At 49.0% G+C, this 15803-nt stretch overlaps 2 protein-coding genes across 2 annotated transcripts; both read right to left on the bottom strand.

Moving 5' to 3' along the window:
* Nucleotides 1-6825: 6825 nt before the first annotated feature.
* Nucleotides 6826-7919, bottom strand: LOC132082712 (C-C motif chemokine 3-like). Its single transcript, XM_059487105.1, has 3 exons — nucleotides 7803-7919; nucleotides 7506-7614; nucleotides 6826-7146 (listed from the first exon to the last, which is right to left on the bottom strand). The coding sequence occupies exons 1-3, from the start codon at nucleotides 7873-7875 to the stop codon at nucleotides 7053-7055; spliced, it is 276 nt and encodes a 91-aa protein (XP_059343088.1). The 5' UTR covers nucleotides 7876-7919; the 3' UTR covers nucleotides 6826-7052.
* Nucleotides 7920-13431: 5512 nt separating this feature from the next.
* On the bottom strand, nucleotides 13432-15379 carry LOC132082461 (eotaxin-like). The gene is made up of 3 exons (XM_059486722.1): nucleotides 15262-15379; nucleotides 14342-14459; nucleotides 13432-13644 (listed from the first exon to the last, which is right to left on the bottom strand). The coding sequence occupies exons 1-3, from the start codon at nucleotides 15329-15331 to the stop codon at nucleotides 13545-13547; spliced, it is 288 nt and encodes a 95-aa protein (XP_059342705.1). The 5' UTR covers nucleotides 15332-15379; the 3' UTR covers nucleotides 13432-13544.
* Nucleotides 15380-15803: the final 424 nt, after the last annotated feature.

The raw sequence follows: 15803 nt of genomic DNA, 5'->3' as shown, positions 1-15803 counted from the left end.
CCAAGATGGGCCAATCACAGATGCACCTGTTGCATTCCACAGCAGCAGATAATCATTGTTTACATTTTGTTCCTGAGGCCTCTCAGCTTCTCAGGAAGAAAAATCCCAAGCAAATGATTTTCATAAAAAGATGTCTGCGACAGGCCAGGATTTGGGACAGTGAACCATCTCCTGTATTAGCCAGGAAATGCTGCAGCATCTTTGAGTGTGGCATTCTCGGATTTGAGGGTGAGGAGAAATACTGGGATTCCCCTGGTTCTTCTTTTCCTGTTCCCTCTTTTATTCTGGCATGTGCCTTACCACAGCCAAGGCAGCTTGTGCCTCATCCTCCACACGTGCTCCTTCTTCCTTCTGCTCTTGGGTCTGAGCTGTGGCCTGGAGAAGGAGACATGCTCCATGTGCACCTTTGATTTATTTCTTTGGACTTAGCCCTGTAAATCCCAGTGAAGAAAAGGGCAAGGTCACACTCCTGCCAGCTCAAATACAAACCCTGCCTTCACATGCTGTTCTCAGCCTGCTGTGGCCTTGCTGGGCATTGCTGCTGTGCAGCACCGCCTTCCTGCAGGCTGGGATGGGTGTTTGGGCTCTGAGGTGGGCCAGGAGGAGCTGGGATCTCTTGTGAGGCTTTTAGATGGGCCAGGAGGAGCTGGAGTCTCCTGTGAACCTTTTAGATGGAGAAGAAGGAGCTGAAATTGCCTGTGAGCCTTTTAGATGGGCAAGGAGGAGATGGGATCTGCTGTGAACCTTTTGGATGGAGAAAGAGGAGCTGAGAACTGCTGTGAGGCTTTTAGGTGGAGAAAGAGGAGCTGGAATCGCCTGTGAACCTTTTAGATGGAGAAAGGGGAGCTGGGAACTGCTGTGAACATTTTAGATGTGTCAGGAGGATCTGGAATCTGCTGTGAACCTTTCAGATGGGCCAGGAGGAGCTGGGATCTCCTATGAGCCTTTTAGGTGAAGAAATAGGACCTGGAATCTCCTGTGAACTTTTTAGATGGGCAAGGAGGAGCTGGGAACTGCTGTGAGCCTTTTAGATGGATAAAGAGGAGCTGGAATCTTCTGTGAACCTTTTAGGAAAGAAGAGTTGGGAACTGCTGTGAGCCTTTTAGATGTCAGGAGGATCTGGAATCTGCTGTGAGCTTTTTAGGTGAAGAAAGAGGACCGGAGATCTCCTGTGAGCCTTTCAGATGAGGCAAGAGGATCTGGAATTTGCTGTGAACCTTTCAGATGGGGCAGGAGGAGCTGAGATTTGCTGTGAACCTTTTAGATGCCAGGAGGAGCTGGGATCAGCTTGAGCAATGCCCAGCCACACATGGAGTCAGGTGTGCTGTGCCCTCACAGGGAGGCAGCTGCAAACAGAAGTGCCAGCAGGGTGTTCATTTGCTGAAACCCTGGGTAAATATTTGCAGCAATTAAACTCTGTGAGTCGCTGCTTCTGCTGCTCACACTCACCTGCAGCATTGACCACAGGATCTGAGACTGAGGGAGCTCTGAGGAGCCTGAGCCCTCATTTCCCCCAAGAAGAGAACACAGATCCAGTTTCTCATCAGTGACTGCAGGATTTGTCACCCTGAGGCGTGAGTGAGGCATTTCTCAGCTGCCTCTGAGGAGCTGGGGAGCAGCAGGCAGCAGATGGTGCTGCAGTGCTGCTCTGCAGCAGCCTGGGAAGAGCTGCCTGGGAAATCCTTGGGAATCTGTGTTCCCACACCAGCAGGCTCCTGCTCTTCTCCTGGAGTTTAACCTGACGTCATTTTTTGACAGTGATTCAAAATCTGGGAGTGGTGTTCTCTGGGAAGGGATTATTGCATGAGCAGCTCGGTGCTGTGCAGCTCCCCCAAATTGCAAAAAAATAAATCCCCTAATGCTTCTGACACCTCATTGTCATTGTCAGCGTGTGGAAATGGCCTGGGTGGGTTTCACCCCTGGCTGCCACAGCTCTGCTGCTATGTGATATTTTTATTAATGCTGCTTGAAACAAGCGTGGATTTGTCAAATTGGCAGAGCGTGGAAGAATTGTGGTGTGCAGTGCAAGGAGGGTGAGAGAGGCCTGAGAATGGGCCACAGGGGTCACTGAACAATTTCATCCTTTGTTTTCCTGCTGGAAAGGACACGATATTCTGGTCTCAAATAGCAAAAAAAATAATGGGAGAAAAATTCCTGCAGCAGTGAGGAGGTGCTGGGAGATCACCTGGGGAGAGGGGAAGTCTGTTCCTAGAGTGACACAGCGAGTGGAAGTTGTGTTTCCTCAGCCCTGCTTGCTCTGCTTCTCTGAAAAACCACGTGCTGTAACCCCAAGGGCCTCTCCCTTCCCTCAGAAGACCTGGGATGGAGAACTGGCACAGACATCTTTCATGAAAAAATGAAAAATCCTTTCCTTAGGATTTTTCCTTAGGATTTTTCCTTCTGAGAAGCTGGAGGCCTCAGGAACAAAATGCAAACATTGATTATCTGCTGCTGTGGAATGCAACAGGTGCATCTGTGATTGGCTCATGTGGTTGTTTCTAATTAATGGCCAATCACAGTCAGCTGGCTCAGACTCTCTGTCCGAGACAGAGCCTTTGTTCTCATTCTTTGCTATCCTATGCTTAGTCAGCCTTCTGATGAAATCCTTTCTTCTATTCTTTTAGTATAGTTTTAATGTAATATATATCATAAAATAATAAATCAAGCCTTCTGAAACATAGAGTCAGATCCTCATCTCTTCCCTCAAGCTGAGCCCCCTGTGAACACGGTCACACAGGGAACTGTGCACATGGGGAGCTCCTCAGGGTACCCCCAAGCTGTGGAAGGCAGCAAACGTTCAATCCTTGGGGACAGCACATTCTCTGCTGGGACCTATCTCTCAAAAACCGATTTATTTTACCTCCTGGATGATCCAGGGTTGACCTGGCCCTGGAATTTGGGCACCACCACACATTTGGCTGAGCCCTGAGTCATCCTGACCCTTTCCTGCCCGTGCTGCTGCTCTGGAGCCACTTCCCTGCAGCAGGATGAGTTCACATCTTGACTCTTGCAGAATCACACCCGGAGCAAATTCCTTCCTCTTTCTCCTTGCAGACATCCCTGTGTCTGCCTTGTGCCCTCTGAGCCACCAAGGTCTGCTGCCTCTTGTACCCAAGGTGTTTGCTGGGTCCTTCCCAGAGCATCCCTGCCACTTGTGCCCCAGCCTCAGGGGTGTGCATGCAGCTCCAGGCTGGCACCTGTCCTTTGTCATTGTCACCTGAGCCTGCTGCTCTTGGTGACTCACAGTCCTGCTGTGCTGAGTCCTTGCTTCCAAAATCACCTTTTTTTCACTCAGCTTTATAGATAAAAGGCAGGCCCAGATGCAAAACTTGGCTGTGTTTTGTTAATTTTGGTTCTCTGCACTCTCTGGACTCTTCCCCACCTTCCTGCACGGCATTTTTGGGGGTAGCAGGGTCAGCTTTTTGGAAGGACACAGGGGAGCCCACCCTGGGGCTGCTCTGAGGCATTTAGCCCAGGGTAAAAAGCAGATTTCACACCAAAAAGCACTTTGAATCAGGAGTGATGCCTCTCTGGGAGGAGGAAGAGGCTTTGTCATGCTGAATTACACCCAGCAGGGTCCAGGCATGGAGGCTGCAGGAAAAAAATGGCTCTGAAAAGGATGGTAAAGGGCTGATGGGTGCCATTACTCCTGGCTTGGAGTAAAAGCAAAGAAAAGGTTTCACAGCTGGGGAATTTACAGAAGGAAAATTCAGGAGAGAGTGTGACCATGTTCACAGGGGTCTGAGGATGAGGGAAGGGATGAGGATCTGACTCCATGTTTCAGAAGGCTTGATTTATTATTTTATGATATATATTACATTAAAACTATACTAAAAGAATAGGAGAAAAGGTTTTATCAGAAGTTTAGCTAAGAATAGAATAGCAAAAAATGATAACAAAGGTTTGTGGCTTGGACTCTCTGTCTGAGCCAGCTGACTGTGATTGGCCATTAATTAGAAACAACCACATGAGCCAATCCCAGATGCACCTGTTGCATTCCACAGCAGCAGATAATCAATGTTTACATTTTGTTCCTGAGGTCTCCAGCTTCTCAGGAGGAGAAATCCTAAGGAAAGAATTTTCCATGAAAGATGTCTGCGACAAGAGAGTGTCCAGAGTGACAGCTTTGGCTGGCATTTGGGAGTGGAGGGATGCTGTGGGTGCTGGGATTCACAGATCAGGGGGGATAGAAGTAATTCTCCCTAAAATGTGACTCAGTCCCACATCCTGTGGTTGAAAAGGAAAGGGATCCAAGCAGAGCCCAGGATTAGTCCTGTCCCAGTTAATTTGAAAGAGAAATTCCAGAGAAAGAGGAAGTTGACAGAAAAAGCCTGAAAATTTCAAATAGTGCTATAAAAATCTTTCAGCTCAGCAGTGAGGTGGCCCAGGAAGCTGTGAGGGATTTGGTCAGAGATGAGGATGTGGAGGAAACCAAAAGGAGAGAAATAAAGAAACAGAAACCCCTGATGATCCCAGAGGAGATTTGGTGTCCTGAAGTACTGCAGAGACGGGGACATGTCCCAAGAACAGTGAGATGGGATGGGCAAACACAGGGAATGTGGAGAGTGAAAGGTTGGAATCACAAAATGAATCCAGCCCTGAGGAGCAGCAAGGGGTGAGCTTAGGAAATGGGGGTGTCTGCACCCAGGCTGCCTCAGCTCTGCTCCTTCAGGGAACAGAACGAGGGGTGTTGGAGGTGGGAATGTCCAAAAAGGATATTCTGGAGGAAATTGGGCAGAAGTGCTGTTATTCTGCTGCTCCAGGTTCTCGGACAGCCTTGGAGAACATTGGATTCCACAGCAACGCTGCTTTGAGGGACACCTTGGGCTCTGAAAGGCAGTTCTGGGAATTGGCTCTTGTGAAGAAAGGGCAGCTCACCTGGGAAGGAATCTCAGCTGCAGGATGGTTGTGGAATGTGCTGGTGGTGATGCCTTGAGAAGGCTGAGCTACAACAGAGACCAGACAGAGCTAAAGAATAAAGCAAGAATTTATTAAAAGCATCTCCTCTGTGGATCCACCTTGGGCAGCGCAAGAACCCAGCCAGGGCTGCACCCAAGATGAACAAAAATGGTCACAAAATGAACCCAAGATGAACCAAAATGGTTCCAAGATGGACCCAAGATGAACCAAAATGAACCCAACATGAACCAAAATGGTCCCAAAATGAGCCCAAAATGGACCCAAAATGGTCCCAAAATGAGCCCAAAATGAACCAAAATGGTCCCAAAATGCACAACTGCTCACAGGGTCTCTTACTTTGATCAGTTCAGCTCCATTTGCATCTTGCAGTTTATTGTCCAATTCCAGCTTTAGATTATGCTTGTTTTGCTTTCTTCAGTTCACTGTTGCTTGTGCTCTTGGGCCTGAGATTTGGATCATTTGTCCTTGGTCCCCAGCTGGAGCAGGAATTGTTTTGTCTCCCTGCTCTGTGCACAGAACTCTCCATCCCCTGATGTGAACCCAGACCCACACACTAAATCAGCACAGAATCTGAAAAATAGAAAAGCTCAAACCTGAGCCATCAGTGGGACTGGTGTCCATGGAGCTTGGTTTTTGTCTTTGGTCAGAAACCTGCATGAGAACCTTACAACATCCCTGTGCAAACCTGGTTTCCTCTCTGTTGGTTTCCAGCCTGGCCTCACACCAGCAGCACCTCCTTCCTACCTTCACATGGACCAGTCCCTCATTTTTCAACCCAAACCTTTTGCATTTAGCTCTTTTCATGGTAACATCAATCCTGTGCTGTGTGCTTTTCCCTGCCCCAGCCATTCCCAGCTCCCAAACTGGAGTTCCTATTCCTGTTATCCCTGTCCCCACGGCAGGATCCTGCTCTGCACTGCTGCCTTGGATCCTCCTCCACCCCTCAAGGTCGTTGGAATCCCTCTGTGTGTGATGTCCTGGCCTGCTCCAGATTGATGAGCCCATCTCGTTTTGCCTCACCAGCACATTTCCTCTGCCTTCTCCTGCTTTGTGTGCCAAGGTCATTAATGCAAATGTCAAGCAGGATATTTTTTGAGGCAGAAACTCAAGGAACAGTGTGGGTAAGCCCCTGTGAGTGTGACACAGCCCCTTCCAGCTGAAGCAATTACCATGCCCCTTTCAGGCAGCTCTTGACCAAATTTACTTTTCACATGCCAGTCACATCTCCTCTGCCTTTGCTCATAATTTACTATCTGGCCTTAATTCAAGTGTCTTCCTGGAGCCCAGATGAGTGAAATCTACTGCATTTCCTTCAGCACAAATACCTCTGAACTTACAAAAGGCAGCTATTAGGTCTGGTATTTCAAATATGTCAGGATAATAAGTTCACACAAAAATAGTTTCCATTATATCAATGTGCCTGTAGATGAAGAATTGGGTGGCAAAGAAATTTGGGTCTGCTGTCCCCTTGTCCTGTGTCCTGTTACCAGTGGTGTGGGACAATGGATCTGCAGCTCAATTTTATTATTTTTTCAGCTATTTGCTGATGGATTCAGCAAATGAGAATGATGTTGATGTTTTAGCTGTTCCTAAGTGGTGTTTTCCTTCATCAAGGACTCAGGAGCTGCTGTAAAGGGGCAGAGCCAGGCCAGGTGATCCAAGCTGATTTTCCGTCCCATAGAAAATCCTACCCCAGCTCTCCTGTGGCACCACAGGTGCTTCCAGAACATTCCCCAAACAAGAGCCACCACTGGCAGCCCCAGGTGAGACACAGGTGTCACCTGTGGGGACAAACTGGTTGGCACCAGAGCTGGCAACAGCAAACCCAGGGGTCCCCCATGGTCCCTTCTCCCACCTTGGTGCAAGGAGGCATCAAAACTGACCCTTCATTAACAGACACGTGGATATGATTGAAATGTTCTTTATTTTAGTGTATTATTCTGACATAGTTTAAATAATTTTTAGAAATTATTTTAAAAATAATGCTTAGAAAAAACAATATTTAGTTTAACTTAAATAAGTTAAATAAAATAATTTTCTCCTCTGAAGAAGGCTGGGGGTCAAATCCTCTCTGTTGTGCCCGAGTCTGGAGGCTGTGCAGGGTTGGGGTTGTGGCTGTCAGCAGGGAAGGCTCAGTTTTCTGCATTCTGGAAGTGCTTCTGGAGCTTCTGCACCCAGTTTTCCTTTGGATCTGCACACAGCTCCTTCTTCCTCAGGGTGACCACACTGCCAGGACAAAACCTGCCTTGAGCTGCTGGGCTGGGGCAGCGGGGTCTGAGTGCCAGCAGCAGCACCCCGAGTGTCCCATGTGTGTCCCCTGGCACCCCTGGCACTGCTGGGCACTCACATCAATCCCATGTGTGTCCCCAGGTCCCCCCTGGCACCCCTGGCAGTGCTGGGTGCTCACATCACACCCATTGTGAACCCTGGCACCTCTGGCATTGCTGGGCACTCACATCACACCCCAGTGTGTCCCCTGGCACTGCTGGGCACTCACATCACGCCCATGTGTGTCCCCAGGTCCCCCTGTCACCTCTGGCACCCCAGATCCCCCCAGGTCCCCCCTGGCACCCCTGGGTACTCACATCACTCCCGGCTGGCTGCAGGAGCTGCTGGTGTCGAACACGGAGCTGACGAGGCGCTGAGGGATGGGCTTCGTCTGGTAGGTGAAGCAGCACTTGGTGGGGACACCATCTGTGAGGGCAGGGGACACACACGTGGCTCTGGTGAGAGCCCAGCACGGCCCCTTCCCGCTCCAGGGATTTCCACATCCCCTGGCAGAACCCCTTCTGGGCAGCCCCCATCTCCAAACCCGCATCCCCCAATGTGACGCAGACCCCCCAAACCCTCCCCAGAGCCACCGTGCCAGGGCTGGGACTCACCAAGGTGACCTTCAGCTGGGGAGCAGGTGGCCAGGAGCAGCAGAGTGGCCAGGGTGGCTGCCAGGACCTTCATGGTGCTGTGGGCTCTGAGAGAGGAGCTGGAGATGGAGCTGAGGAGGCTGCAGGACTCTGTCTGTGGCCCTGGGGCTGTGCTCCCTTTTTATCCCCATCCCAGGGGCGGGTGCATGGTTTCACAGAAGGAAAATGAGGACATCATACTAGGAAATTGTGCCTAAAAATTATGTTGGGATCATTAATTTTTGCTGAGCTGGAAAAAGGCGACGAAACCGCAGAAGGGGAAGCGCCGGCCACGAGGCTGCAGCTTCCGAGGTTCTCCTTGGGTGCCTGGTGCTCCCAAACTGTGTCAGGGCTCTGCAGCAGCTCTGGGGGTGCTGGCAGAAAAGCCCTGCAAGGAGAGAGATGCCAAATTCTCCCTGGGTTTGCCACTTTTCACCCTGCTCCACCACAGGGATCCAGAGTGAGGTCTACAACCACTGCACACACGTTTGTCCCCACTGATAACACAACTCCTGCTTGGACAGGGAAAATCATGAGGGAATGAGGTTGTGTCGAGCTAGAAGTCACTGTGAGCCTCACATTTGTCCCTTTTTGCTGGTGGTTGGTCAAAAGAGCAATTTCCTTACTGGAAAGGCTGCAGAGACACGGAGTCCCTGCAGGTGCAGGTGCAGGGCCTGGACTCTGGTGCCCTGCTCCAGGCCTGCAGCTCACCCTGCCACCTTCCTCTATCCCCTGGCTGAATTTATACTTCTATAAGGGTTTAATTTTTGGCTGCAGCCCACCCTGCCACCCTCCCCTGTCCCCTGGCTGAATTTACACTTCTCTAAGCGTTTCATTTTGGCTGCAGCTGACCCTTTCCTGCCTTTCCTCTGACTGAATTTACACTGAAGAGTTTCAGTTTTGCTGCAGCCTCTCAAGGCTGAAGTTGTTGCAATAACTGCGTGACCACTTCTTCAAGCAGGATCATTTAATCCAATTTAATCTCTCCTGATTTAGCCCCAACAAGCAGAGACTCCCATGGCAGGACACAGCATGGAGGGAGGAGAGGATCCTGCTGGTACCCACTGGGATCAGCTCATTGCACATAAAATCTCCAGGAAACTGCAAAATGACTGAAAAAGGGCAGCATTTGCAATTCCAGAGGGTAATTCCCCAAACACCCCCCTCTGCTGCGCATCCAAACAAAGTGAGCTGTCAAAATCACTCCTTCCTCCAGTTTTTTTTGCCTTTTCCAGCCTTTTCCTGATGCTGCCACAGTGAGTTTGCAGTTGCCATGCAAAGCCCAGCTTCCCCTGGCCCTGCTGCTGACCCTGCCTGGGGTATATGACTAATTCCTGACTGATTCAAGGGAAAAGTCCAAGTGCCCAAAATGCTGAGCTATGGCAATGCCTGTTCTTGTCCAGAAAAACTTTCCCCTGCCATCAGGTCCTGCCTGGTGTCAGCAGGACAGGGAATGGCTGCAAATCATCTCCTGGAGCTGCTCAGGAGGAGCTGATCTGGCCTTGAGGTGGTGGAAGAACAGGTCCAGCTGTTCCAGCTCTTCCTCCAACTCCCAATTTTCAGCTCTGTCTGTTTTAGCCACTCTTTGCATGGAGCTACCAATGAATAAATAAATTTATAAATCCTTTGGGTTTGCCAATAACCATTTAGGGTGGTTGAGGGACGGCTTGGAAAATTCACCTGCTGTAAAGGCACCTGCTTGTCACATGTCCCTGGGTGCACAAAGGCAAAAAGAAGGGGCTCAGTTCCCCAGAGTAATGCAGATCTGCATTAATTTATTCTATTTTTCTGCTCTGCTGATTGCAAAGACTCCAAGAGGTTTCTCCAGAGCTCAAAGCACCTTCTGTGTGCAGAGAAGACCCAAATTCAGGGCAAGCCAGTGGAAGATTTTTGTGTTTTCATGACCCTCTCTGCCTGTAAACCCACAGAGATTTCCTCACAGTTCTGCCCTCCAGCCCCTCTGGAATTCTGGCACCTCTCCTGCCTCAGAGGGCCAGCTGGGTTTGTGCGTGGGGGAGAAGTGGGAGAGGGACAGACAGGAGGAAAGAAACCAGGAATTGCTGTCTGGGTCCACCACAGGAATGAGATCCTGAGCTATCCAAAGCCTGGATGGGATTTTTTCTGGAGCCAGGGATGAGCTGAGCTCAGCTTGGGTGCCCAAACAGAGGGAAAAGGGGCAGGATGGGCAAGAGAGCAGCACTGGGAGCCAACAAACGCCAGGAGCGTGGTGAGGAATAAATATCCCACAACCAGAAAAGCCTGGAAACTGAGATCAGGGCTCTGTGGGCGCTGCAGTTTCCACAGGATGAATTCTCATCCGGCAGGAACCACAGAAAATCTCACAATTAATAGTTTATTTCTGATGGAAAAAGCAAAAAAAAAAAAAATTTCCTCTTTGCTGAAGAAGTGACTGGCCAAACTTTCAGTTCTCCATTCAGCTGAGGGCCGGATGGGACTTCTTACTGGACACTGATGAAATACTTTCCATTGTGACTGGAATCGAGGATATTACAGAGAATTGCACAAAAGTGCAGCGCAGCATGAGCAGGCAGTTGGTGTTTAATTCTGTTTAAGGAATTAGATATCAGGAACTGATGTAAAGGGAGAGTAAAGCAATGAGTTGTGGTTTTATTTCTCCTGCTGTGGAAGATCTCTGTGAGCAGGTGACAACAGAGGAACAAGAATCTGGAGGGGAGGAAACACAGGGAAAGAGAAACTTCAGCTTTACAAATGCAAATTTGAAAAATTAAAGAAAGAAAAAGCCCATTAGTTAATGGGGCGAGTAAAGAGCCAAAGATGCCACTTCTTTTTTGGGTTGTCTGGTTATGGTTGAGTTCTCAGTACCACCAGAATTTTGTGCACACAGGAGAGAAGAAAGAACAAATATTAAATAAGGAATAATAAATGAGGAATAAATAAGGAAGGAAGAGGAAAATAATAAAGAGAACAAATAATAAATAAGGAATAAATAAGGAAGGAAGAGGCAGTTGAGGAAGGTGCAGCCAAAACAAAAGGGCTACAAAGATTCCCATAAATTGCTCCTGAGCCAGGCTGTGGCCATCTCATCACCAGACAAGCTCACATTGGGTGGGAGAGCAAATGTGGCACTGGTCTCACAAAATCTGATGATTTTGGCACTGCCTTGCATGAGTATCCCAAAGAAAAGGAGAGAATTAAGTCTGAGACCCCCTCACCCCCTGGGGCTGGGCAGAGGGACCATCCCTGACTGAGGGCAGGACAGGGGGATCAGCAGGGACAGTGTGGGGCCAGAGCGGACCCCAAATTTGCTCTGTCCCAGGGTGAGGAACCTTCCCCTTAGGGCTCTTATCCCGGAAATAAGGGATAAGAGAGAATCACAGAATATTATTGAGCTGGAAGGGATCCACAAGGATGACGAAGTCCAGCTCAGGCCCTGAGGGAGAGGGATGCTCTGGGGAGCACCAAAGGGATCAAAGCAACCTCTGCCTTCCCCAAGGCAGGAACCCACAGCAGGAAGAAATGAAAGTCGCAGCCAGCACCCTGATCCCGTGCAAGGGCAGAGGAAGCCACAGGGCTTATGCAACATCCCCCTGGAAGTGACACTCATTGATAAAAATGCTGCAAAGGGCTCCTGTGGCTCGGGGTTCCGGGGAGAGCACGGGGCGGCCGCATGAGCTGGCCCTGACCCTGCTCTGTGGGCTTTTCTGGGAATAGCTCTGCTTTCAAAGCACAGCTCCTACAGCAGGCCCTGCTGGTGGATTTGTAGCTCACATTTCCAAATGCTCCTTCCCTCCCTGAGGATCCTGTGGTAAGACCCCTGTCACATTCACATTTTCTGAAAAATCCCCTCGCCCAGGATTCTTCTCCGGGGAAGCCTCAGAGAAAAAAGGAAATTTTGCTTCTCATTTGCTTCTCCTGTGTTTTGCTGCTTTGGAATGTGGCTGGAGATTGTTTATCCAGCTGGTCATTGTTTCATTGGTTTCATGTGAATTGTTTTTACTTAATGACCAATCACAGCCAGCTGTGTCAGGACTCTGGAAGAGTCACGAGTTTTTCATTATTATCTTTTAGCCTTCTGTCTGGATCCTTTCGCTATTTTTTAGTATAGTTTTAGTATAGTATAATATAATATAATATAATATAGTATAATATAATATAGTATAATATAATATAGTATAATATAATATAATATAATATAATATAATATAATATAATATAATATAATATAATATAATATAATATAATATAGTGTTATATTATATTATATTATATTATATTATATTATATTATATTATATTATATTATATTATATTATATTATATTATATTATATTATATTATATTATATTATATTATATTATATATTACATTACATTATATTCACCACTATTTAAGAGCATTATTTATGCTCTTGGGCCTGAGATTTGGATCATTTGTGCTTGGTCCCCAGCTACAGAAGGAATTGTTTTGTCTCCCTGCTCTGGGCACAGAGCTCACCATCCCATGATATGAATTTCAGAAATACACACTAAAGCAGCACAGAATCTGAAAAATATAAAGAATATAAAAGCTAAACCTGAGGCACCATGCCTGCCACCCTGCTGCCACCCAGCAGCACCAGAGGCACAGGGACACTGAGCTGGTGCCCTCAGCCCCACCCTTGGCAATCTTTCATCTCCAAGGGGTTCAGTTCTTCATCATCTGGCACCTCTGTGTGGGCTCCAGCTCTGAGTCACCTTCTCGGGGTGAATGTGGCATTTGGGTGGGTGGGATCCCCACCCATGGGGGTGTTCCAAAGATGTGTCACCCCTGGGGATGTGGTTTGGTGCTGGGTTAGTGCTTGGACTTGACCTTAAAGGTCTTTTCTTTAATGCTTCTATGGTTTAGAGAACCAATTCCTGCCCTGTCCTTCACATATCCCACATATTCTGCTGGATCCTGGGATTCCCAACACCAAAGACTGAAAAGTCTGGTTAACTCTCATTTTTGCTGCAAAAATTGAGAATTGCAGTTACACAGTCCTAGTCCTATTCCTTCTAATTCCAGTCCAATTCCAGGTGATGTAGTCCTGTGGGCATTGTGGCAGATTAATTGTAAAATGGTCATTGATTGTACAAAATTGGACATTGATTTGTAAAAATTGGTGACTGATTTATACAAAAAATGCCCTAAATGGGGGCAGATAAATGGCAACAAATCTGGCAATGTGTGTAAAGGTGTCTTTAAGAGTGAGGCATGTCCTAGCTCATCAAAAAGATGACTCAAGTGAATCACAAACGAACAGGAAAGTGAACAATGCAGTGTTTTTCTGCAGAAACTGCCTGCCCATGGCTGGGACGGGTGCCCTGTTTGGCTGACAAGCTGGGGAGGGCAGTGACACCCAGCTGGGGCTGTCTCCAGTGCTGCTCCCCAGGGACTGAGCCAATCCCTAAACACCCTCAAACAACCCAAAGGGAATTTTTCTCCCATTTATCCCCATCCCATGGGCATCCTTAAACCCCACAGCTGGGCAAGGCTAGGGGAGCTGGACCCTTTGGGTTTCCTGGACTATTCCTGGCAAGGTTGACCCTGGATATGATCCATTTTCTGCCCAGCATTGACATCTCACGCCCTGCAGGTTTATTTACAAGAAGGTTTATTGAGTGCAGGGGAAGGGGACAGAGCCAGCTCTGTAAATTAATGACACAAAAACACACACACAGAGAACTATGAGGTACAATTAAATAGAGGTTTGGGGAAGGCAGCTTCATGTGGAGGTGCTGTTTGGATTCTTTTGCTTCCTCAGGTACTCCTGGAACCATTTCTTGTCTGGGTCCACACAGACCATCCCTTTCAGCAGCTTCACACTTGAGGGGAGGAAAAAGAATATCCTGGGAGTCAGTCTGGGGGTTCCTGCAGCATCCTGTCCCCCTTTTCCCTGCCAGGGCTGACTCTTGGCCTGCTGGCAGCACAAATGGGGCCATTTGGGGCTGTTTGGGTCAAGCAGGGAGGGAGGTGAGTGTGAAGAGCCAGGTAAGGACAGTCCCACCCGCAGCACCTTGTGCAAGGGTGTCACAGACATGTTTTTATGAAAACACTTTCTTAAGTTTTTTTTCCCTTCTGAGAAGCTGAGAGGCCTCAGGGACAAAGTGTAAACAGTGGTTTTCTGCTGCTGTGGAATGCAACAGGTGGATCTGTGATTGGTCTCGTGTAGATGTTTGGAATTAGTGACCACTCACGGCAGAGCTGGCTCTCTCTCTCTGTCGGAGCCACAAACCTTTGTTTCTCATTCCTTTCTATTCTTAGCTTAGCCTTCTGAGATGGAACCTTTCCTTCTATTCTTTTAGTGTAGTTATCATGTAATATATATAATAAAATAATAAATCAAGCCTTCTGAAATATAGAGTCAGATCCACGTCCCTCCCCTCATCCCCTGTGACCACCGTCACACAAGGGACTCATTTTGGGGAGTGCCCAGCAATGGGGATTGGTGGGGAAGGAGGGTGAGTGAGGTGAGGATGGGCTGGAGGGGAGGAAGGCTGGCTGGGAGCTGGGGTTACTCACAAGACAGCCCTGTGGGTGCAGGTGGAAGGTGTTTCCAGGTAGCCCAGGATCCTGGACTCTTGGATTTTCCGGTGGTACAACATTTCCTTGGAGCAGCACTTGGCTCTGAGGCTGCGGACTGAGAGCAGGAGGGAGGGTTCAGTGCTCTCCCCATCCTGGCATGAGGGCTGTGGGCTCTGCTCCTGCTCCCTCATCCCACAAAGGGAGCATCTTGCAGCCTCAGGGGTGATGCTCTGCCCCAGGGTGTGAGCACCCTGCTCTTAGAGCTCCCCAGCTGGCACTCTGGGCCTGAACCAACCCCATTTTTACTCCATTTTTACTCCATTTTTACCCCATTTTTACTCCATTTTAACCTGGATTTTGAACAAATCCAGGCCACCCCCATGCTCAGGCAGCTGCAGCATCTTGCAGCCCCAGGGGTGATGCTCTGCCCCAGGGTGTGAGCACCCTGCCCGTAGAGTTCCTCAGCTGGGACTTTGGTGCTAAACCAACACCATTTTTACCCCATTTTTACCCTATTTTAACCCCATTTTTACCCCATTTTTACTCCATTTTTACCCCATTTTTACTCCATTTTAACCTGGATTTTGAACAAATCCAGGCCACCCCCATGCTCAGGCAGCTGCAGCATCTTGCAGCCCCAGGGGTGATGCTCTGCCCCAGGGTGTGAGCACCCTGTTCTTAGAGCTCCCCAGCTGGCACTCTGGGGCTGAACCAACCCCATTTTTACCCCATTTTTACTCCATTTTTACCTGGATTTTGAGCAAATCCAGGCCAGCCCCATGCTCAGGCAGCTGGTGATGCCCCACAGCCCCACAGCCCCACAACCCCATCAGGAGCTGAGCTCTCCTCCCCTTTCCCAGCCCCAAATCCCATCAGAGGAAAGTCTCAGAAGGGAAAATCTCCCTGCTGCAACTTACAGGACATCCCGTGACTTCCAGTCCAGGCAGCTGCCAGCAGCAGGATGAGCAGGGCCAAGGAGATCCTCATGTCCACCCCGAGGTTCTGTCAGCACCAGCAGCTCTGGTTCTGCTCAGCCCACCAGGAGATGCCTGCCCTCCTGCCTGCAGCCCTGGGTGATTTATACCAACCCCTGCCAGGCTTTCCATGACAGCTCTGGACCGTCCCCGTGGAAAGAACCGCTTGGATCTCTCCATGAGGGGCGAGTGGGGAGGGGAAATTCCTCCTGGCAGCCACTTTGGCCACCGTGACACCCCAAGGCTGCTGAGAGGTGTGGGAGAGGCTGGTGATGCTGGGCTGGGAGTCTATTTTGGGTTGGGTTGTGGCCACCAGCAAAGAGCACAGGATGATGCTCACACTTGTGAGTTCCTGTGCAAAAACCACTCCTTGCCATTGGCTCTGGGGCCTCGGCTTGCTCTGGGGTGGTGGCCAGGTTTGTTTCTCCATCTGTCACAGACATCTTTTATGAAAAATCCTTTCCTTAGGATTTTTCCTCCTGAGA

The sequence above is a fragment of the Ammospiza nelsoni genome, chromosome 21 (genome assembly GCF_027579445.1).
Source record: "Ammospiza nelsoni isolate bAmmNel1 chromosome 21, bAmmNel1.pri, whole genome shotgun sequence".
In the NCBI taxonomy this organism is placed as follows: domain Eukaryota; kingdom Metazoa; phylum Chordata; class Aves; order Passeriformes; family Passerellidae; genus Ammospiza; species Ammospiza nelsoni.
Note: the sequence above shows the minus strand (reverse complement) of the source record. Positions and strands in the feature narration are given on the sequence as shown.